Here is a 23,868-nt window from a genome sequence, read left to right as displayed (position 1 = left end):
TGAAAATTTAGAGGAGATATGAGGGATAGTGGAATTGTCAGTCTATTGTACGCTGCTAAATGGAGCAGTAACCAAAAGGAAAAGTGAAAGGGGGTTGGTAAAGTTTAGTAAAGAATGCATGTGTGATGTCGGAACCATGCATTGATGTGTGTGTGTGTGTCTCAGAGAGAGAGGAAATTATGAAATTTAAAATTTGTAAGACTTATAAATAATTAAATTGCAAACTAGTAAGATATATAGGTTTAGATTTTATGATATTAATGTAGGGATATTTTATTTCAAAAAGAAAAAAATTATTTAAAAAATATTTAATTTATTTTTTAATAAAAAATATTTTTCATCAATAAAATTTCTTGAATATTTCAAGTATAATAAAAAAATTGTTATAAAATAAATGGAGCCTTAATATGAAATAATGTACATTTTGCTTTTGTATATTCAATTTAAACAATAATAAATAAGTTGGAAACCAGCGTCTTCCATCCGGGTTACCTTTCGGGTCGAGTCGACCCACTTAATCGTAGGATTTCTTGGTTTTTAATGGGCTTAGATATTGCATTATAAGATTAATAAGTGGGTCCTCTTTTGGGCCTTCAACCTTATATTTCTGGCACTATTTTTCTTGGGGACAACTAGCTGTTGAAACAAATATTGAAATAGAAAATTAACTGCATTAAAATAAGAGATAAAAATAATTAATTATAATTTTATTTGTTATTCCTTTTTATATAGGCTAATTTTTATTAACTATTTATTAATCAATATGAAACCAAAAAAATATGTATTTACTAAATTTTGAAATGAAAAGTAATTACATTAAAGTAAAGAGAAAAAGAATAAATAAAATCATAATAATATGCTCTATAATTTTACATATGTGGTAGTTTTTATTAATTATTTATTAATAATTAATATATAAATAAAATTAGAGTGTATTTCATATAAGCGTAATTTTATATAAGATTAAATTTAATAAAAGCTAAATTAAATATCTATAATGAAATTTACGTGGAACAAATTAAAATCATATATAATAAAAATGTAACAATTTAATATTGTTATTAAATCTAAGCTTATAATAATTATATCCTTAAAATGAGGATCGATTATACAACAAATCATGATGAGTCGCTAGCTGACGTGGATTGGGACGTGTGGAGACCAAATGGCGTGCGCATTGACAAAGAAAAAAGGCACCAAAGAACAAAAGACCGCGAGAGAGCACGTGTTGGCCATAGGCGTTTGATTCCAATGCATCAAAAGGCACGTTCTTTCCACGCGCCCTTCTGGCTCTCTCTGCTCTGTTGTCTTGTAGCACACGTACCCTAATTCCAAACTCAAAATCATTTGATTTTTCCTCATTAATCTCCCAAATTTCTCCTCCTTTAATTCTATTTGTTCTTTCTGTTAGGTGCTTGGCCTACTTTGCCCTTCGAGGTAACTTTTCCTACTCTTAAGCGATTTTTCATTGCCTAATTTGGGAATTCTCCTATGTTGTTATCCAACTTTTGGTGTCTGCATCTGCTATTGGGTTTTGGTTATCAGTGAAATTTTGTTTGGTTTCTGAGAAAGTGGTGAAAGCCTTGGAAAATGGAACTGAGTTTTGATTTTTTCCTTCTTTTCAATAACTTCTGCTGTTATCCAAATTTGTTGTCAGTGCAAAGTGAAAGCACATATGATAATTCATAATTGTATTTGTTTCCTTTCATTTGCTTAGTATTAGCTAAAATTTGCAAGTTTAGGATAGGAATGTGTACCTATTTCAAGTGAGGTTTGCGGTTGACAGATTCAAGTCCCTGGAGCAAGTATGGGTCTTGAGGATCCTCTTTCTGCGGCTGATGAGACGGATGTAGCAGCAGAGACTATTGGAAAAAGGTTAGTTGATTAAAGAATCTCAATTTTTTAGTTTGGATTGTTTTGAAAGTAAATTTCAATCGTTTAACGCATTGCATTTTGCTGGGGTATGTCTCAATTCTTGGAATTGAAATGGATGGATAACAAATAGCGATATGGCCTGAGACGTGTGAATACAGGTTGCATATTGAAAAGGGGCTTTGTTTTGAATATTGTTGACACAATAGTAAATGGAAAGGCATGGGCCGATTGCCTGGTGAAATCGTAAAAATCATGCCCAGCAAAGGTGCACATTCAAGTCTTGGGAAAATCACTTAATAAAAAAGCCCGGTAGGGTAGGATTGCTTCCAAATTCTTTCTCCCAGCATCCTACCTGAGGGCTATAATCCTCTATAAATTGGTGTGCTTCTGTCTAGTAATGTTTAATCACCTAAGATTCAGCATATATTATGTTGCAGCCATCTGTTTTTGGCCAGTTGTGGATGCCTTGCATGCAAAATTCAATTTGCTTATAATCCTGTTTGTAACATGCGTTATTAAATCCGAAAAAAAAACATGCATTATTAAATGTAACCTGGTTATACAGGAACATCAAATTGGGGCTTAAATCTGTGTGCTTATGATGTATTGGTTCCTGAATTTATTGAGCTATTACCAGATTTGAGTGAATTTCCAGAATCTCACCTCTCCCCCTCCCCAAAATTGACCAAAAAAGGGAGGGAGAAGAAGGGACTTAAGCTAGTTTGGATGAATCTAATCTGGATGAAAATCAATATTTTAAATGTTGTATCTTGATTTAAAGTTATCTTTGACGCAGGGGTTGCCCTGGTAAGAAAAATGGGAAAATTCCTAGAAGAATTCACAAGGCCGAGAGGGAAAAACTGAAGCGGGAGCAATTGAATGACCTCTTCCTTGAGCTAGCCAGTGCTCTCGGTAACTTCTATTCTCTCTGTGATTTCCTTATTTTAGATTTTTGCAAAGACCTATTGATCATGGTATTTCAGTTTGACAGATAAGACAATCGTTTTCGAGATTTTGACATTGCGTCTGACTGGAGGAATTTTCTTTTACAGAACTTACCCAACCAAATAATGGGAAGGCCTCCATTTTGTCTGAAGCTGCTAGATTGTTGAAGGACTTGCTTGGTCTGATCGAGTGTCTCAAGAAGGAGAATGGATCTCTGTTATCTGAATCTCGCTATGTAAGTTCATTTCGCCTTTTTTTACGATGACGTATGCAGAATACTCTGATGACACATTAATGCCAAAATTGATTGACCTATAAAATAGGAGTCCCTGAGAACCGAGAATGTTTACGAGAAGTTTGAATTGTAGGTAACAATTGAGAAGAATGAACTGAAGGAAGAAAACTCTGCTTTAGATACTGAGATTGAGCAATTGCAGAGTGAACTGGAAAAAAGAGTGGCCCTATCGAAACCTGACCTTAATGTGCCTCCTCCTGAGTTTCACCATCCTCGACTGACACCACATTTTCCTGGGGAGTCACTGGGGTTGCCTGCAGCAGAAGCTACATTACAGCAAGCACCAGCTGTCTTTGTTGTCCCCCTCCATCCTGATCTCCAAGCTTATCCGAGGACTACCTCGAATGTGAGTAAACCACATGCTAGGTATCCAACGCCTGCAGATTCATGGCCATCCCAACTTCTTGGGGAGCAGGAGCAGCTAACAGCCAGGAAGGAAGTTCAATAGCATCCTTATTTATTCATCAATCAGCAGTTGCCTTTTGTAGAGTTGGTATTATATTGCATGTTAATGTGGTAAAATAATTATGGTTGATTGTGAATTTCGGCCTTGGATTGGGAATGGTGAGCTCCAAATGTAAAAAATACCCTTTGCTCCCAAATCAAAATTTGACTTCATTACTAGAGCAATCAAATTGTGCCACACTGTACGTACTGCTGAACATGGGAGGAGAAATCGATACCAACAACCAGGAACTGAATATTTTGTGAAGTTGGATGACCTAACTGGTGGGCCACTTGGTCTGTAGAATGACTAACAAACAAACTAACAAACAAAATTGAAAAAGAAAAAAAAAAAAGGCAGAAAAGAATAAGGCCATCTCCAACGCGTTGGAGATGGCCCTCCAACGCAGCGCTTTTTTTTCTTTTTTTTTTTCTTTTTTAAATTTATAATATAATTTAAAATTTATATTTTTTTCTATTTTTTTTAATTTATAATATAATTTAAAATTTATATATATTTTTAATTAAATTTAATTTTTTTTCTCTCATAATTTATTATATTTTTAATTTATTTTATATTTTTATAATTATTGAAATTTAATTTAAATTAATATATTTACAGTTATATATGTATGTTTTTTAAATTTAATATGTATTAGTTTATTTTATTTTTAATTTGTTAATTAATACTTAATTAATGTATATTTATAATTAATGTTTTCTATAATTAATATATTATTTGTTTATTTATAAAATAATTAAATATTTAAATATTAAATGAAAATATAAAATATATAAATATTTAGAGTGAATATATGAATTTTTTGAGTAAAATATATAAATAAAATTAAAGTAAAATAAATAATATAATATTAAAGTAAGAGAAGAATATAAATAAAATATTTTTTTTAATGTTAAAAATAGTACAGAATATTAAAAATAATATTGCACTATTTTGATGTAAAACACTAAAATAATATAAAAAATAGTGCATAGGGTTGGAGTTGGCCTGTAAAATCAAATGCCCCGATGAAGGCCATTAGTTACGCTGATAATGTCATTTTCAATTTCCATTTTGGCAAAGCCAATTGAATAATACCCATAAATGGAGATGGTACATACAGAGAATTGCATAACCTTGGTTTCGGAGATAGTCCGTGTAGATATGCAAAGGAAAGATAACCTAGGGCAGATTTAAGATTTTGGAAGATCAATACCCGTCTCGGTGAAAGGTGTAACAACTAAAGACCTAATCCTTCGAAAAAAAAAAGTAAAAACCTAATCTTTTGGAAGATTAATGGGAATATTTTTCTCCTTAAAAAATAAATAATTTATTGCATAATCTCTGAATTTACCAAAACCCACTATTTAGGTCTTATTTAGTTTGAACATATTATTTATTGAAAAGGTATTTTTTAAAAAATAATTTAATTGAATTGGATTGGAGTAAATAAATTATTTTTAAAAAAGTAAACAAAAACTAAACAGAAATAATTTTCAATGTTTTAAAAATTTCAAATTTTCTAATTGAATTACTCTCAACCAAGTAAAATCTTAATTTCTATTTTTTTAAATAAATAATTTAATCTCAAAATTTTTATTTTATTAATAAAATAGACATTCTGCTAAATTAATTGTAAATTGTTATAAATATTAAAATCATAAAAATTAAATTATTATAAATTATTAAAATTAAAAGATTAAATTATTTTAAAAAATAAATTATTATAATTGAATAAAAAATTTAATAAAATGACTATTTTATTAATAAATTGAAACTTTAAAGATTAAATTATTTTTTATTAAAATAAGAGATTAAAATTATGAGTATTGTTAAACCTCGAGTATTATATTATAAGATAAAATCAAAGTTTTCCATTTTTATTCCAGATATAATTTCTAGGAAGATGTTTGGTTTGCACCATAAGTTAGCTAGACCCGCTTATAAACAAAAGTCATGAATAAATAAAGTAGTATTTGATTTAGTTTATAAATTAAAGAAAACACTTAAAATAAATAAAAAGTTATAAAGTAGGCTTTCCTTATGACTTATCTACTTATTCAAAATTTTAAATTTAATTAGAAGAATATAATATTTTATTTTTAAAAAATAGTAACCTTGTTCTCATTTTAGTAACTACAACACTTAATGACAAATATTTTGGATGGCCAAAAAGAAAATTTTAAGAAAATTATTATTAAAAATTAAATAAATTAAAATAAATATAAATCACACTCTTTAATTTTTATAAATAATAGTCTTATTTAATATTTTAAAAATAATTCAAAGAACCACTGTAGCCTTTTGTAAAGGATTACTAGATTATTTTTTTCTTTTAATCCATAGTAAAGTTGAACTTAAAGCTTATGATTAGTGGGACATTATTGGTTTTTGCTGATATGAAATTATCATTCATCCATCAAATTGGTTTTCGCCCTATAATAGCAGCCTTATTATAATAAGCTTTTTGTCTCATACAACATTTTTTTTTTTTTTTTTTTTTTTTTTTTAGAACTTACTAGAGGCAGATGGTGGCAATTTTGTGATTTCACATAAGGATGGTGTCTTTCAGCGATTCCACCGAGTTTGTTGTACCCAATCCACTAGCTCCTGAAAAAATTGAGCACGGAGGGCCTACATCAGATCAACGGTCAATAATGACGAAAATTAAGAAACCTAAAATTTAACGGATCGATATGACGGACAAATAAACTCCGCGATGTACGTAGGCTAACCAGTGTCAGTTTGTCCGGTTCGGAGTTTCTTTTTTACTTTGGGTTCTCTCTGCTTGAAACACACCTGTCTACTGCGATTTCCAGACACGCAGAAGCCTGAACCTGAAAAATTAAATTAAAAATCAGTATAAGTTAAAAACCCTAGCTTCTTGCTGTGAGAAATTGGAGATCAGAGCAAGAAAGAAGACAAGGAAAAAGCACATTACCTTCTGAGAGAGGGATGGGATCTGGAGCTGGAAGCTTCCTCAAGGTGATTCTTAAGAACTTTGATGTTCTTGCTGGGTGAGTTTCTTTCTCTCACTTTTCCTCCTCCTCCATTGTGCCTATTTTGCTTATTCGATTGTATCCAATTGCTTAACAAAGGCAAAGCCCGCAATGAGCCTGGAGTTTTATTAAGTTAGTAGTAAAAATAATTGAAGGGATTTTAGTGGATTGGTAGATAATTTTACCAGTTTGCTAGCAAAATGATGAATGGGAAAGAAAATTTAGACTTTTAGCTGTTGAGATCAGTAGAATACTTTCTTTTTTAATCTAAAAAGGGTGACTAACAAAGATGAATCAAACACAACGAGTTGTCAATGGTGAGAATATGATTCTTTCTTAATTTAATTTCTAATTTGCTTAATTTGTTTACTCCGCAGGCCTGTGGTCAGTCTTGTTTATCCTCTGTAAGTTGCCTTACAAATATTTTTTTTTCTTTTCTTTCCCTAGTAGATGTCATGGGGGGTGTCTGAACTGGGTATGATGGCACTGAAATTACAAGGTTATTATGGTTGATTGATCTCAATTTTCGGCAGATATGCCTCAATTAGGGCAATTGAGACCAAATCCGTTGTTGACGACCAGCAGTGGCTTACTTATTGGGTCCTTTATTCTATGATTACTCTCATCGAGCTCACCTTTGCTAAGGTCATTGAATGGTAAGGAGGTCTTGCACTTTGGACTATAAGTATGAATTTTGAAAATGTGAACTGCATTGAATGTGCATTACGACATAATTTGGAGTCTATAATCTCAATTGTGTGTCAATTCTAATGCACTACTTTTATCAGTACAATCTAGTAGTAGATTTATTGCTTTAATCCTTCCTATTTGAAGGGAAGCATGTGATTAATTGTAAAGTTGATGTCGGTGCAAATTCAATATACTCTTTCGATGTGAAATAAAATTCTACCGGAAATATCAAATATTATGAAATTTTGCCTTTGGAAATTTGGCATGATTTGAAATGTGTCTTTATCAAGACTATATATAAGAGTCGCTGGAATGTTCTTATTGTTAATGGCAGGATACCTATATGGTCATATGCAAAGCTCATTTTGACATGCTGGTTGGTGATCCCATACTTCAGCGGTGCCGCGTATGTTTATGAGCACTTTGTGAGACCTCTCTTTGTTAACCCACAACAAACTATTAATATCTGGTATGTCCCACGGAAGAAGGATGTCTTCAATAAGTCAGATGACATTCTAACTGCTGCAGAGAAATACATTGAAGAGAACGGAACTGAAGCATTTGAGAAGCTTATTCACAGGGTATGCATTAAAGCATTAATGATCAGTTTTTCATGCTTAGTACTGTTTTGGGAGCTAACTGATGTTAAGAGTGAGTTGTAATGAAAATGAGGGTAATTGAAATTATACCTATTTCTCTAATTGACAGAAACTGTGGCAGATTAGATAGTCTATTAATAGTATTTCATAAGTGGTTTCAACTATTCTAATCATCTTCCTCTTTTTTTCTCCCTTCCTCCTTGGTTTGCAGGCTGACAAGTCCAGGAGTAACATTTATGCAAACACAATCTTCGATGAGGATTATAGATATTAAGGCTTGTAACCCTCGGTTTGGTCTTGCTGGTTAGTAGACTGTTGAAAAAGGCTCCTACTAGGTTTTTCTACTTTTCGTTGCTGAAACTTAGATTATCCTTTGTTGATATGGTGTTGCAGTTTTGTGCAGGAAACTGGATGTTTTAGTGTTATAGTATATAATTACATGTTAATAGCATATAAATATCTTTGACTCTTGATATTTCTTATTTTTTATTAACCATGCACAGACCTTTGTCATGGGAAGATAATGTTAGTAAAGTGCACCTGCTATTTAAAGATATCATGCATTGATTCTTCTTGTTCTTTATTGTGGTATTTTTAACCACTGATGACCGTTGGATTTCTATTTTCTAGTCACCAGATTCGTAGTTGGCAATTATTAGGCCCCTTTGCACAAAGGTGATTTTCACTGTTCTTGGTTTATCACTTGCCTTTTCCTTTGTTCATATCTTAGCTCCAAAGTTCCAACGCAAACTTTTCCTTTTGAATATGATTGTCGACGTGTAATCATGGATGCTTTTACTAAAAAGAAGTGTGGGGTCCGAAATTATGCGTCAATTATCTCTGTGGTTTGATTCTTATAATATAGGACTGAAGTATGCTCGTCACTCAATGAGATTTTACATGTTGAATTCATAGTATTTGGAAAAGAGTATGAGTTCTTACTTTTTTTAATAACATTATTATATTACTGCATAGTATTTTCATCGACAAGGGTGTGTGTGTGTGTGTGTGATGTGTTAAATTGAAGTCAAATCAAATTATTTCCTTTTTGCCAATTAATTCGGTTTTGGGCATTAATTTTAAAATTTTAAATTAATTTCTTTTTTAATTCAGTCAGTTCGATATTTTTCTGATTAGTTTGGTTATTTTTATTGGAAACAAAAAAAAAATGAATCAAATTGTTTTTCTTTAATTAATTAATGGGTTTTCTTTTAATAAATTTGGTAGCCGTTTCTGCTATAAGCTCAGTCTACAGTGTTCTTACGAAAGCCGATCCCTTGTTACCCTAATCGTTCTTACACGATAAAGAAAAAAATTACCCTAATCGCCTTGCGTGCTTCGTCCTCCAACCCATCTCCTCGTCAGCATCCGACTCGAGTAGACTTTCACCATCTTCTTCTTTGAACAAAACTACCTCAAGTGGCAAACGGGTTTCGTCCAAACCTGACGATAAGGTCTCTGTTGGGTGGGTGGATGATGCTTTTTACTACACCTTGATATTAATGTTGTTGAGAAAGGTATCCGGGTGGTGGCTGCAGCCTGGAGAGCATTGAGCACAGTATATATTCGACGCTCAGAAGTCAATAAGTCTGCTGTCGTATTAGTTTTTCTTTTTTAGATAATAATAATGTAGAGTTGGATTTATTCTGAGATTTAGTAATGGCTTACTATGTTCTACAAAAGAACGTGTTATACCAGCCCCGTGCTGGTGCAGCAATTCAATAAACTGAAATAAAAAATTCAGCTCTTTGTGATTTAGTTTGTTTATTACCCTGTCCGTGTACTTTTTAAGATGGTAATATATTTAATAATATGCATTGAATAAAATTATTAACATCAAAAATAATTTAATAATGAATCAATATGAGGAGATATAATAGAAAAGTATATACAATTTATTGTTTTAATTATCATAACTGTATTTTCTTAATACATTTGAAAAATAAGTAGGCTTATGGGAGTATTCAGTTCAGTAAATAGTTTGCACTGAATTAGCCTAATGAACCTTTCTGAGCCTTAAGATGTTCATATCATAAGTATGAAGGCCCCACCTTGTGGATATGAGAGCCCAACAAAACCTCCAAATACATGCGTGCTAAGAAAGTAAAGCAACAGCAGCTGCTGTTTTCTTTCTTTAATCAATTAGACATTGCTTCAATTCAAGAAAACATCCAGAAGGGTTAAATTTATTTGGTTAATAAGTTTTAAGAGTCTAGAGCACAACGAAAGATCACCAGTATCCTAGAGCACGAGGCCCTGAAAGTATCTTTACCTTACCCATGCAAAGTTATCCATTGCTAATCTAAATTCAGGCCTCATCTTCACCATTATTCATAGCTTGATACAGATATTCCTGAGCTTCTTCAAGTGCAGATTCCTTAGTATCAGCAGCATATAGTATCTTCTTGATTGCCACTGCCATCTACAACCATATAAACAAAGTCCCATACCAAATTAATATTGAACCTCTTCTGCCCATTCTATACATAAAACTACACCATTCGGGTCTCCAGAAAACTTACTGGGAGATCCTCCAATTCAGGAGCTTGACAAAGTAATTCTACATCCCTTAACTTTGCAAAGTAAAAATCTCTTTCCTTTTCCAAATGGTCCACAGAGAGCTTGAGATCAGTGATCTGTATCAAAGCATAAAATTTATACGCACATATTTTTGACATTACAGGATGTCCAAAAGGAACAGTAACAACACAAGAAAATTTTAACAATAGCTGATAAAAGATAGATGAAGTAGTTTATCTTCTCCAGCACATAAACCTCAACCCCTGATCTGCGTTGATGACCAAGGTAAAAACAAAAGCCCGGGGAGAAACCTGCTCATTTATTGAAATTTAAGCTAGAAAAGAAAATCTAATGCTGGATACCTCCTTGGACAATGTCTCAATATCCGCTGAAGAATTAGCCCCACCTGCTACAGCACTTCCCCTCCCTTGCTTTAGCCCTGCAGTAATGTGTATTAACAATGAGCAGAATCGGAAAGGAGTAAAATAGAAATGTAGAGCACAGCAAACAGAACGTTTTACATTCTACACTAACCAGATATTTTACTCAGGCCAACTGAATTGCCAGAGGAAGAATTGTGCAAATTGTTTGATTGCAGTGATTTTGAGGTCTTCTGACCACCCTTGGAGTTACGGTCCTTTCCCCCCTTAATTCTTCGTTCAACAGGGTTATAGTTCCTTTGAAAAACATAAAATAATCAATAATATAAAAATAATACAAAAGTATTATCAATGAGTACAACATAGTGAAAGGATGATGATAAAAGAGAAAGCAACAAACTCGTTCATGATGCCCCCATTAATGGAATCACAGTATCGTTTCAGCCACTGTAAGAACTCTAAGTTGTCCAAAGGCCTGCCTTTAACAAGCTTGTTAACTTCAATATGCTGCCGAATAACCCAAAAGAAAAGGAATGTCAAACAAAAATATAATTGTTAGCTCTAATGTTAAAATAACACACACGAACCCTGTTTCTCAACTAAAATGCTGACACTGCTACCAACAAAGAAATAACAATTTCACTTGTCGCCGTAAACAACCATCCTGACCTTATGCTCAGTTTTACTACAATAAGCATGCTGCCATATATTCCAAAAATATAATTGTGAGCCCTAATATTGAAATAAAATACCCAACTCCGATTCTCAACTAAAATGCCGGCAATTTAACTAATGAAGAAATAACCAATTCACATGTTATGACAGCCAATCATATCGATCTTATCCTCAATCAAAGTGTTACGACACAATCATCTTCCAATATAATAAAATCAGCATGTGATATATACTAAGGAAAAACTATTTATCAATGTCTTGACTTCACCAGTATAAACCCAACTAGCATAGTCAATTGGTCATTTTCCATTTTCTAAGCTTAAATTTGATCATGCTTAAACCCAACTAGCATAGTCAATTGGTCATTTTCCATTTTCTAAGCTTAAATTTGATCATGCTGAAGCAGGATAATACCAGCTAAATAATAAACTGGTTCCAGGAGGATAACACCAGCTCAATAATAATAACCAAAATGAAAAGGTGAGGTGAAATATGTAGCACTGCAACAATCATGGAACTGATATCGTCTAAGATATAATTACATCAACTTAGATGTATTGTAAACTTCCTGATGTGTATTCAACTATTAATCTAGTGCTTTGCATGAGAAATGAGACTGAGCACTGAAAATTTCATGCGTGAAAGATGTGCCAAACAATAAGCTTAAATTTGAAAATAACTGACCTTTTCAATTTTCAATTTGTTGAAAACATCCTGCAGAACCTTGTAATTTTGGATCATATCATATTCTGTCTTCGCATCAAAATTCACCTGCAATAAACCACAATGAAAACCAAGGGAAAGCTATTCCATCATTACACAATAACTGACAAAATATAAGGTGAAATATGAATAACAAAGACACAATAGCATCTTGTCACCTTGTGCATGGGAACAACTCCTGGATAAGTCATATCCATCATTTGACACTGCACGGCACCAGATGCAGCCTAGCCAAATGATTGGTATAAGAGAAATTAAAGAGATAGATATTTCAGAAAAGACCAAAAAATATGTGATAAAACCATCATTAAAACCTATCTCATGCAAATATAAAGACTTTGAGAGCTACAAAACTAGCTACCATTTAGCTGCAAATATAAAATCCAGAGAAAAGCATATCAACAATTCAGCTCAAGTAACTGCCATTCTCAAACTTATCAACAACTGAACGGGAACACCTACAAAATGCAAGTTACCTAACCAAAACGTTAACAATCATGTCACAAAGCTGATTCACACTGTAGTACTGAATGTTCTGAAAGCCAAATTAGTAATACTAATAATTTTGCACATCAATCTTTATAAATCATCATCAAACTATTTATCCTCAAAGCAGACCTGCAAAACAAGAACTGCACAAACAAAGAACTAAACAATCTACCTGATAAACTTCATAAATGGGGACAAATATTAGCATATCTGTCAAAACAATAACAAGAAAATTGCATTTGCCACTGCACCTAAATTATACTGCTAAAGCATCACGATTGTTAAGCCATCATAGCAACTCGAGTCACTTAATATTAGTGCTAACTTTCTATGGCACTCAAGAAAAAAAAATGCAAACCCTTTATCAGACCACAAGGAGGAAAGTAGAATCTGAAATTGTTAACTTCATCCGCATTAAAATGTCTTATTTCTTGCATTTCTTCACTCTTCAGTTATGAGAAAGAATAAAAGAAATAATGCTAATGTGATTTCAGCTAAATACTTCATTGCCATCAAGTGAATTGCACTATTGATTATTGAAGGAACCTTTTAATGGAATCTTCCCAGAACAAACTTCAATAACCAATAAGGTCCTTCTACAAAAATCATTTGAGGGTTTTGCAAAGATGAAAAAGCATGTTTCTATGACAATAAATTTCTCAGCCTTGACAATTGCTATCTGGGCAGAAGTTAATAGCATGTATTGCTAATGCCTAACAAATCTGAACCTTTCAAAAGCGCACCTTAAGCTATCTTTTTCCAAAATTAGCTACGCCGCAGCAAAAATACAAGCAATATAAAACAATCTTCTAGATCATTTTTCTCACTTTTTCCAAAAAAAAAAAAAATCCATTTTCCCGATGTTTAAATGCAGCGCCCTTGCGACAATTTTATGATTCAACAAGAAGCATGGACATTAGATAAATAAACGACATAAGTTTTGTTCTTTGTTTCAACCCAAAAAATTAAAAATCTACATTGCCGACAAACTCATTCAAGTACTACAACATAAAAACACAATAAAATTAGGAGGAAAATATAACCCAGAAAATAGTATAATTCTCCTTTTGGTACTTGGAGTTGGAGAAATGAAAATGATAGCTTTTAGAAAGATGAATAAACTTTCAAAAGCATCTTTTCTGGAAAACAAAACCCCATTTGAAAGCAATGTATATATAATTCTTTGAAAACACTTATTTATGCGTGCCCGTAATCCGTAAAACCATACAAGACATTCCCTCAAATTAGACAAAAATCCAAAATTTAACAAGTAGCAAGGCCCATCAACAACCACAAATCCACTGGGAAAAAACAAATGAAGGTAAAAAAGGGGGGAAAAAGGCAAGAGGAGGGAACCTCCTCAATGCGAGTGAGATTGAGCTGAAGCCTATTGTTGATCCACGTCAATATCTCATTCCTTCCAACAAAATACGCGCTATCCATCATCCCTATATTCGATGCCATTTCTTCTTTCCCTTTTGCGTTTATGTGCTTCTCTGATCTCTTCTTACTCTCTATATCCCACAAAAAAAATAAAGGAAAAAAAATTCTCTTCTTATAATGCTGAACTCAAAAGTACGAAACTTGAATGCACACACAGAGCGAGGAGAAGAAGAAGAAGAAGAAATGGGGATGAAAATGTAGGATATTTAGATTCAGTGGATAGGAGAGATTAAAGAGAGAGCATAAAATTAGGGATTCTTATTTTCGAAATTGAATTTAAGTTTATGATTTTACAAACTGAAACATACTGAGAAATGAATGGTGAGAGAAAGAGAGAGAAAAACCGAAGAAAGGGACAAATGCAAGAAATGCCTTTGGTTGGCTAGCAACAACCGACGCTTATAATGGAGAGATTTTACAGTAAAACGGTGATTCGCATTCTTAATTACAATTTAATAAAATTTGAATATATAAATTAAATATATAACCTAAAATTTCATTTATTTTCCATTAATATTGTTGTTTAGAGTTTTTTTATTTATTTTAATTAGTAACAAAAATATTGTTAAAATTCGTTTCCTAAAATTCTTCTACATGTGAGCTGTTATTAGAAGTCCACTGTGGAGAATGGGCCCCTTGTGTATTGCAGTTGGGATGTCCACTGAGGACAAGAAAAGCATACCTCAAAAAATAAAAAATAATTTATATATAAAATATGTGTCCATGTGAAGTGAGTCAATTTCAGCAGAGGAGATCCTTCTTACTTGTGCAGGTAAGGATAGGAGAATCTCATCCATATTATTATTATATATTTTCAATCGCAATTGAAAAGGAAAATGCTTACCTATAAAACTCCAATTGATTATAACAGCAAGCACTTGTTTTCTTTCCATGTCTCTTATTAGAAACTGACTTCTTGCTTTATTTTCAATTAACTCCCTAACCTTTTCTTTATTTTCTAAAAATGTCCCTTTCTTTTTTAGCATTAATATGAAGAGGGAAGGAAGCAAATTGTTCTTTAAATTTTACATTTCTTTCATGTAATCCCTAACAATATTTCATTTTCTTTTAGATACGATGAGTTTTTTTTGGCAAAAACTAAATTATCATTGATGGCTGTTTTACCTTTTCTCGACAAAGCAATTGTGGAGCTATTATCATTATCAATCTGAGAATTAAGAACCCGAATTTGAATTTTGTTACAATGGGCTTCCGACTTTGGAAATGAAATTAAGATTGTTGACGGGCCGAACCTCAAACCAAGCCCATTTTCAAGAGAAAAGATTAGGGTTTTAGGTTACCTTCCTTTATAAAGTTTCATTTTCAAGAGCTGTAACCTGGTGTGAGGCGAAGCTCTGTGAGAGGAACGGCCCCGTCGGAGCAGAGCCATGGTGCACGTCTCTTTCTATCGAAACTGTAATCTATCCATCTTTCTCCCTTTTACCGTGTGTGTACATTTTTATTTTAGCGAATTTATAAATGTATACAATTAGTTTAGCTATGTTATTTTATAGTAATTCGTGGTTTGTAAGCGAATCATTTACAGTGAAAATCTTGTTCTCCGATCTTTTTGGTTTACAGATGTTTTTTTTATTATTTTATATGCTTGATCTGTAAATTATTGGTTCTGATCCTTTTTTTTTAAAAAAATTGGCATGCATACTCTGTTGTTGATAAAATTGTGGAGAATAAATGGAAAGAAAATACCTTGCATGGATATATATCTGAATTGCTTTTGATTCATGCGCTTTGTTAGCGTGGATACTGACTAGTAAACTGCTATTGCTATAATATTTTTGTTGTTTTAATTTTTTGTGTTACTAAGCCATAAACATAAGAGGTAAATTTGTTTTCAAGCTGTAGTAATCAGGTTTCAGAGTTTTTTTTATCAATCAAGCGTTCTGGGCATCATGCAGCTTTTTGCAACCTAAGAGAGCCCTGCTTTACTTCATTGTTACTTCTAAAAGAAATGTTGATGTTTTCTAGTTTGATAATTAGTTTATTTCCCTCTCTCTCCTACATGCTGTTATGAATAAATTTAGATGGGAAGACCTTTAAGAAGCCCCGTCGTCCCTATGAGAAGGAGCGATTGGATGCAGAGTTGAAGTTGGTGGGTGAGTATGGTTTGCGATGCAAGAGAGAGCTGTGGAGGGTCCAATATGCCTTGAGCCGCATTCGTAATGCTGCTAGAATGCTTTTGACTCTTGATGAGAAGAACCCACGCCGGATCTTTGAAGGTGAGGCTCTTCTTCGCAGGATGAACCGCTATGGTCTATTGGATGAGAGTCAGAACAAGCTTGATTATGTGCTGGCCTTAACTGTGGAGAACTTCCTTGAGCGCCGCTTGCAGACACTCGTATTCAAGTCTGGAATGGCAAAATCCATCCACCATGCTCGAGTGCTTATCAGACAGAGGCATATCAGGTGAGCTTGTATGATTCAGTACTAGAGGTAGAACATGGCAACTTTTTTCAGTTTTGTTTTGCATGAGATGTTTGCCAATTACTCTGTTGATTTTAATAAATTTAGCATCCTTAGAATGTTCTACCACTTATATTTAAGGTTTAAATTTCCATTTGTGTTACAAGATTATGGTTCTAGGTCATATTTTTCTGAATGTCACTGGATTGGACCTTCATGAAATAGGTTCTGGCCACTGCAGAAGTTTACCTTTTGTTGGGTATGACTGTACCAGTATATGATCTGATGGATTATGCGATAATGGCACAGTGTATTATATGGGTCTGGAACTGTATATATGTTGACTGTCAACTGTGTGCATGCAATGACTTGGGAAGGAGTGATATTACATTTTGAGGGTGAATAATGAGAGGCAAAGTTTTCAATATGACGGGACTTAAGTGTTATTGTTGCTTGTAAAGACGACAGATTCAAATTTCCCCATGTAAATATAAAAAAATTGTGGAAAACAAAAGTAGGAAGCATCTTGGAGGATTTCAGAAGATACTAGGTTGATGAATACTTATCCAAATCCTATTGAAGCCAAGACCTGTAATGATATGGTTGCCGGCCTTGTTAGAAAAATGGAATGTATTTATTAACTCGTTTTCCACCCTAAGTGCAGATATATTTACCATGTTTTGAAGAATCAGTTATGTGGGCAACAGATACCGTGTTGTTTGAAGTACAGTTTATTTCATCAACATAATTGTCACTTGTATTCAAAATATTTTGGCTGCCCTTTCCTTTTAGTACGATGGCGCAGCCATCTGCTTAATATGCTCATATCCCTTAAATTTTGGGGCTGGCAGGGTTGGAAGGCAGGTGGTGAACATCCCATCTTTCATGGTTAGGGTTGATTCACAGAATCACATTGATTTCTCCTTGACAAGTCCATTTGGTGGTGGGCGTCCTGGAAGAGTGAAGAGAAAGAACCAAAGAGCAGCCAGCAAGAAGGCTTCTGGTGGAGATGGAGACGAGGAGGATGAGGAGTGAGTCAGGAGTTTAGGACCATCCGATAAGAACTTGTTTTACCGTCTAAGCTAGTTTTATTGTTACGTTTATGGCCCTCTTTTTTTTTTTATTTGAAAAAAACAAAAAAAGAATGTTACCGCATTAATGTTTTGATTTCTGAACATTGATCTTTGATATTGGGTTTGCTCTTTTGATGCATCACATTATATGTATCCATGACCTGTTCTGAGGATTACTTTTTCCACCCAATGACAACACAGCTGGCTGCTTATTTAATGTGTTGTGAGGTCTAATTAGCAATTACAGTCGACGCTTTGACCATATTAAAAAATCGAAAGAACAACCCTATTGTTTATCGAGAATGGATCTGCTCAAAATGTTTAATTTTTTATATTTGGAATTAGATTCTAAGTTCCTAACCATTCTGCATTCTCCCTGTTCGGGGATTGATTTATTGTTGCAATTGTCCGACGGCTTCACTTGGTCTTCACGTCTACAAATTTGACTTGCCGTTGGCTACAGCATCAATCTCTTCTTCGCTTTCTTTTGTATCTTGATTTCGCTGCAATGGTGGTCGTCTGTTGTTCTCTTGCACTGTAATTCACTTCAACCTAAACGTCGAAGGAAGGTTCATGTTTTACATTTTTTCTTTTATACTTATTTTCTTAGTCTCAAATTATTAAAAATTAAAAAAACTACTAATTAATTTTTATACTATAAAAAAGTTTTTAATTAATTTTTTAATTTTTAAAAATACATTAACGTTTACTTAACTTTTAAAAATTACTAATTACAATTTTTATTTGTTTTAATAGTTTAGTCATTTCTTATAATTTGAAAAAAAATTTAATTAACTTTTTAATTTTATAAAAAAAATTATTAATTAGTTCTATTTATATTCGTGTAGATAGTATTTTAAATTTTTAAAAAATATTTAATTATTAAAATTAATTAATAAATATATATATTTTAATATATTTTTTAAAATTAAGAAATTAATTAAGAAATTTTTTTATATATAATAATTTTCTGTTAAAATTAACATATATCTCTCTTAATGTTTAAAAGTCAATAGTTTCATTATTTTGATTGTCATATGCTTAGATACTTTGATTTAATGTTTAAGATCGGACAAAGAGACATAGCTAGTAGATGTACTACATAAAAGATTCTATAATGCATTAGCTTCTTACGAAAGAGCTTTATTATCTTCAACAAGATTATCAAATTATGAAAAAATCCAACTCATGTCCGTTAACAGCTTCATCAAGGAAAGTCATATGTTCCATCAAGTCAATGAAAGATTAATAGTAAACATGAGAGGAATATTTAAAATAAATTATTTTATAGTCTGTATTATCTCAAATTTATTATAGGTCTTTTTAATTTCTTTTAAATAAATATGTATATATTCTTCGAAATATATTTTAATTTTTTTTTAAAAAAAGAAACTTCTGGATGCATATATATAATTGCATTCTTTATTGGGAAAAAAAGATATCGAAAATTTCACTTTAAACAAATATCAGATAAAGAGATGTTGACCGCTGGATGGGTGAGGTCATCTGGACGAGATCTAAATCCACGTCCATTAAGGAGCAATGGCAATGGTAAAACCTCGACTTCCTCTTACACATTTCTTATTCTGCTTTCAAAACCCTCTCAAAGGAGTCTCCTCTGCCATTTTCAATCTCCCATGGAATCCGTCAACGTCCTCAAAGGCTATGGCAAAGTAAGCTCCAACCTTGAAAATCAAAACCTCCACCGCTCTAAAATCATCCGAAGATCCCTAATCTTTTCCGCCCTTTTCTTAACTCTGATCATCGGTTTAATGCTTGCCCTCCTAATCCATGAGTCCAACACCGAATCCCCTGAGTCTGGGTCCGATTCCCCATCCCTTTCCTCTGCCTCCAACTCGGTCAACTCAATCAAAACTGTCTGCAACGTGACTCGGTACCCAGCATCCTGCTTCACCAGCATACATTCTCTGAACGCCTCAATAAAGCCCGACCCAGAAGCCATCTTCAAGGTTTCTCTCCAAGTCTCCATTAAAGAGCTGAAAAACGTTTCTTCCTTATTCACAACTCTCAACGATGCTAAGTCTCAGGCTGCTATAAACGACTGTTTGAGTCTGTTTGATGATTCGCTGAGTAGACTTAACGATTCGCTGTCGGCAATGGAGGTTGGCCCTGAAGAAAAAGCGTTGACCTTAGAGAAGATCAACGATATTCAGACGTGGATCAGCGCTGCCATGTCTGATCAGCAGACTTGCGAGGACGGCCTGGAGGAGATGGGATCGATGGTTCTCGATGAGGTAAAGGCTAAGATGGAGAATTCTAAGGAGTTCTTGAGTAATAGCTTAGCTATTGTTGCTCAGATGCAGAGCCTTCTTGAAAAGTTTGATCTCAAAATGCATTGAATTTTCCTGTTTTAGGTTTGGATGTTAAAAATTTGTTATCTTAATAGTTCTATAAAATTTTCTTGTATGCACTTATAAGATGACACGTGTAAATAACCTTCAAAGTAATTGTATTACTGTGAGAAATTGAATTGAATATTTGTAATTTTGAGTTCTGGGATTACAATGAAAATTGATTCCCTGGGGGGTGGTGGTCGAGTGGGTATCTCAATTTAGTACGTATAATGAAATTGATTTGTTGCCTAAATTTCTCGACCAAGAAAATTGAAATTGGAAACGTCGAGACCACTACAAGATCTAACAGCTTCTAAAATACTGAAACTTTTGGTAGATCGATTGATGCCAAGTTTTTAAGTCTCAAAGAATTTGAATTATGACTTGTGAAAACACAACGCCTAGCTTATTTTTTTCAAGAACAAATGAAGGAAAAACTTTGCAAAAATGTTAATATTAAGAGCTCCATCGCTTACTAATCTTCCATGGGCTTCTTGAAAGTAACTCAAACATTGAAGTGCCATGCAAAGCTGACAGCTTTAGCTGGTTGTTTCGACACCCAGATGATATCAGGAGCTAATCTATTACTCCCAAAAACATTCAATAGTGATAACTTGAAAATTTTGAGACTAACACCCTAGTAATGATGGCTACAGAATTTGAACAATACATCCAAGCAAGCATTTATGATCTGCTCACGCCTATCAATTCCTCCCATAAAACTAATGATTGCCCAGTAAACGAAATGCTATGAATTAAAAAATCCCATTAGAATGAACATTAGACAACAAAAACATGATTAAACATTGACTGTTGTGCCAACCACAGCCATATCCTATTTTATTTTTTGTTAGTAGGTAAACATAACATAAATCAAGATTAAGATCTGGGACCCAATACAAATAATTAGCAGAAGAATGCTAACCATTATATTAAAGACAAAGCAGGAGATGAATGAAACATATATTAGGAAAAAAAGGCTGCATTTTTATCACATTAAGCATATATTAGAGTAGTTAATACAGGAAAATACATGCTAGCCAGCTTTTCATTTATTATTCCAGAGGAATATTGTGCAGTAAAAAACTTTTATTATTGTGGTAGAATACTTGTAATAAGAGATTCTATATCAACGGTATTGATGTTCATAGAATCCATCAACTGAGATAGTCTTTCACTCAAGTCATCCACCTCACTTTGTAGCTTTCTGATGTAGCTGCATGTTTCCTTCAAAATTTTCGATGCTGATACCTGTAACAAAGCACACACAAAACGAAAAAGAAAAAAAAAAGCTTGCTCAGCATTACAGGACCACAAGCATTTAATGCATGTGTTTCCATTAGTAGGTTTTACTTCAGTATTTATAGTTTTAAATATCGACAAGGGTGTATATCAGAACTGAGACAGACAGTTGGTGTATAAGCATGTAGCTCGGAACTTGCATATTATGTCCATTGTCGAAAATGTCTGTACACCACAGCTATTGTGTCCTAAAGGAAATAAGTTCAAGTTTCTGGGGATGTTAAATAAGTGAAGATAGATAAAAAGAAGAGAAGAAAAAGAATCTAAGGCTATACCCTGGAGGTCTGCCTTTGATCAAGCTGTTGTAGCAATGCCTGTAGTTTGAGGATGAGCTCATTAATCTCATCTTCAGTTAATTTTGAGGCTCCTGATGGTCTTCTGCTAGACATATCTGAAATTCTGTGATTGCTGCTTGCTCTCTTACAGTCTGTTTTGCTAGCTTCGACTATCAGAACTCAGCAGCCACTGAGGGGAAGTTGGAATGGGAAGCAAGAGCAGCTTAAAAAGAGTTGAAGAGAGGAGGGCTTGGACACAAGTCAGTTGGACAAGACAACAACAAGGACATTTATGATTTAGATAAACATAATTAGGTCCCTGTTGTCCCACATTTATGCACTAAATGGGTCCACACTCCACGATCAAGTAGGTCCCTCACAAATTATGTTTGCTAAAAGACAATTATCCTACCAGCATGCTAATTTAGTTGCAAAATTGATCAAAATATATCCTAATTAGAGAAGTGTCCATGTTTTTGGTTTCTTTCATTCTAATTATAAATGTTTATATGCTACCAAAATTAAGGATGCTTTGTCTCTTGCTTGCCTATGGGGCTTTAAGGGCACAGTCTTAGCATTTCTTTTTTCAAATCTATTTCCTGTTCCTCTTCTTTTACAAAATTTTGTTCTGGGTTCACTCCCCTTGAAAAAATATTTTAATCTTTGATGCCATTTCTAGTTGAACCATCAAATCTAATTACCTTAAAAAATTTAGAAATTGCTTGAATGATTGAAAGAAGATTTATAGACACATATAAAACAAGTGCAATTACTTGGGAAACTTAGCATCTAATGTTGAATTAAAACTGATGAATTTGCTGCATCTAATTATTATGATTCAGGTATTTACTTCCTATTTACAAAGTTAAGGAGAAGTTGAGGAAATTATTTGTTTGACAATTGAAGGACTAAAAATTGAAAAAGAAGCAAAATCCTGCAAAATTGGCAATTCTGCAACACTGAACATGCCATCATCAGAGAGACATCACAAGAAAATGGCAGAAGTGAATTTAGTTCCTTAACTTGACAGCAGAAGCTGCATGTGTTGGGTAGCTAGACTACCAATTTAATCTTACATAAACTCATTAGCTAGGAATAGGCCTGTAACTACTGAGCTCCTCTCTGTATGCCATTCAAACAAACAAACAAACAAGAAGACTAGACTATGGTATGCAGAAGAATGCTCAAATTTCACGGTAATTCCAAGTGGGCATTTATTTATTATAAACAAAAGAGAAAATTACTATTTCGAAAACCCATTAGCCAGTTACTTTATTTTAAAAATAAATTAAAATATATTTAAATTTTAAAAAAATTATTAATTAGCCTATCCATTAATTTTTAAAATTTAATATCGTAAATAAGTTTAAAATGATTTTAATATAAAATTAATAAATTAAAATTAATAAAAATACTAATTAGTAAATATTTTAAAATTTTAAATTAATATATTTTTTAAAATTAAAAGAAGAATTAATGAATTTTTTATATTATATAAATTAAATAATAATTTTATTTAAATAAAAATATGTATTGTTGATGCAAGGAAAGGCTTATCGTATTGTGACTGTGCGAACACACAATACAATACAAATCATATAAGAAATTTTATCATTCAACCACAACCAGCAGCGAAATTAGAAATTTTATTAAAGGTAGGCAAACGCATAAAAACACATTTTATCAAAATTAATTATCCTTTTGTATTTTTTTTTTAGTTATATTTTGTCCATTTTATTTATGTGTTTCTATTTAAAAAAACACTAATATTATCACTTTAAAATATTAATATAAAATTTTTTAACATTTTACTTTTTATTATTTGAGTCACTGCTGTTTTTATTTTAAAAATTATATGATTTCACTCGTTTTACATTTCAGAATATATAATTTCATTTATATTAAAATGTTGTAAATATAACCGCCGTACATAATAATGTACATTTTGAGTGTGTTGAGAAACGGTTCACAACTCACCCAATTATTGAGGTGTTTGGCTTCATTTACCAACCTCTTAATTCAGCCCCTAAATTTCCGCTGGCCAACCCCATATGTATATTTACACACAGGAGAATTGGACAATTAGTACTCTGCCGCATTTACGACTTGAATTAAAAACAAATCAAAATGGGATGTACCAAAAGCAGTTTTCGATCAATATTGAAATTATGAGTTCAATGTAATACCCGGATAGAGTCTGGTATCGAAATTCTACTATCCGATGGAATCCAGAATGTCGGAACTCTCTAGAGGAATAAGAATTATGTTTTTTTAAAGAGTTTTGGTATGTTTTAGTGTTTTAAGTATAAAGAGAATGAGTTTTTAAATGAAAAGTACCAAGGAAGAAATGCCAGGTTCGGCCGCC

The 23,868-nt window shown here is 32.8% G+C and overlaps 6 protein-coding genes across 8 annotated transcripts; 4 read left to right on the top strand and 2 right to left on the bottom strand.

The window, feature by feature from the left end:
* The first annotated feature begins 1,295 nt into the window (after positions 1-1,295).
* Positions 1,296-3,736, top strand: LOC110600253 (transcription factor bHLH47). Of its 3 annotated transcripts, none has more exons than XM_021737060.2 (5): positions 1,296-1,437; positions 1,787-1,875; positions 2,672-2,787; positions 2,928-3,055; positions 3,189-3,736. In XM_021737060.2, exons 2-5 carry the CDS (start codon positions 1,808-1,810, stop codon positions 3,561-3,563), a joined length of 687 nt encoding a protein of 228 aa, XP_021592752.1. In that variant the 5' UTR covers positions 1,296-1,437; positions 1,787-1,807; the 3' UTR covers positions 3,564-3,736. The 3 variants fall into 3 exon arrangements, with proteins under 3 accessions (XP_021592752.1, XP_021592751.1, XP_021592750.1); XM_021737059.2 differs by having other exon boundaries at positions 1,338-1,437; positions 1,743-1,875; XM_021737058.2 differs by lacking the exon at positions 1,296-1,437 and having other exon boundaries at positions 1,452-1,875.
* A 2,588-nt stretch (positions 3,737-6,324) lies between these two features.
* LOC110600252 (HVA22-like protein a) lies at positions 6,325-8,402 on the top strand. Its single transcript, XM_021737057.2, has 5 exons — positions 6,325-6,577; positions 6,937-6,963; positions 7,093-7,215; positions 7,584-7,830; positions 8,060-8,402. Exons 1-5 carry the CDS (start codon positions 6,516-6,518, stop codon positions 8,120-8,122), a joined length of 522 nt encoding a protein of 173 aa, XP_021592749.1. The 5' UTR covers positions 6,325-6,515; the 3' UTR covers positions 8,123-8,402.
* A 1,550-nt stretch (positions 8,403-9,952) lies between these two features.
* Positions 9,953-14,458, bottom strand: LOC110600251 (microtubule-associated protein RP/EB family member 1A). Its single transcript, XM_021737056.2, has 8 exons — positions 13,992-14,458; positions 12,305-12,373; positions 12,108-12,194; positions 11,149-11,255; positions 10,903-11,045; positions 10,731-10,807; positions 10,371-10,484; positions 9,953-10,270 (listed from the first exon to the last, which is right to left on the bottom strand). Exons 1-8 carry the CDS (start codon positions 14,097-14,099, stop codon positions 10,157-10,159), a joined length of 819 nt encoding a protein of 272 aa, XP_021592748.1. The 5' UTR covers positions 14,100-14,458; the 3' UTR covers positions 9,953-10,156.
* An 879-nt stretch (positions 14,459-15,337) lies between these two features.
* On the top strand, positions 15,338-17,786 carry LOC110600250 (40S ribosomal protein S9-2). Its single transcript, XM_021737055.2, has 3 exons — positions 15,338-15,494; positions 16,121-16,502; positions 17,351-17,786. The coding sequence occupies exons 1-3, from the start codon at positions 15,467-15,469 to the stop codon at positions 17,532-17,534; spliced, it is 594 nt and encodes a 197-aa protein (XP_021592747.1). The 5' UTR covers positions 15,338-15,466; the 3' UTR covers positions 17,535-17,786.
* Positions 17,787-18,994: 1,208 nt separating this feature from the next.
* On the top strand, positions 18,995-20,087 carry LOC110630937 (pectinesterase 3). Its single transcript, XM_021778588.2, has one exon. It carries the CDS (start codon positions 19,051-19,053, stop codon positions 19,930-19,932), a length of 882 nt encoding a protein of 293 aa, XP_021634280.1. The 5' UTR covers positions 18,995-19,050; the 3' UTR covers positions 19,933-20,087.
* An 884-nt stretch (positions 20,088-20,971) lies between these two features.
* On the bottom strand, positions 20,972-21,682 carry LOC110630739 (transcription factor ILI3). Its single transcript, XM_021778297.2, has 2 exons — positions 21,504-21,682; positions 20,972-21,177 (listed from the first exon to the last, which is right to left on the bottom strand). Exons 1-2 carry the CDS (start codon positions 21,615-21,617, stop codon positions 21,019-21,021), a joined length of 273 nt encoding a protein of 90 aa, XP_021633989.1. The 5' UTR covers positions 21,618-21,682; the 3' UTR covers positions 20,972-21,018.
* Between the last annotated feature and the right edge of the window lie 2,186 nt (positions 21,683-23,868).

Source organism: Manihot esculenta, chromosome 14, assembly GCF_001659605.2.
Source record: "Manihot esculenta cultivar AM560-2 chromosome 14, M.esculenta_v8, whole genome shotgun sequence".
Taxonomy (NCBI): domain Eukaryota; kingdom Viridiplantae; phylum Streptophyta; class Magnoliopsida; order Malpighiales; family Euphorbiaceae; genus Manihot; species Manihot esculenta.
This window is presented reverse-complemented; position numbering and strand designations above follow the sequence as displayed.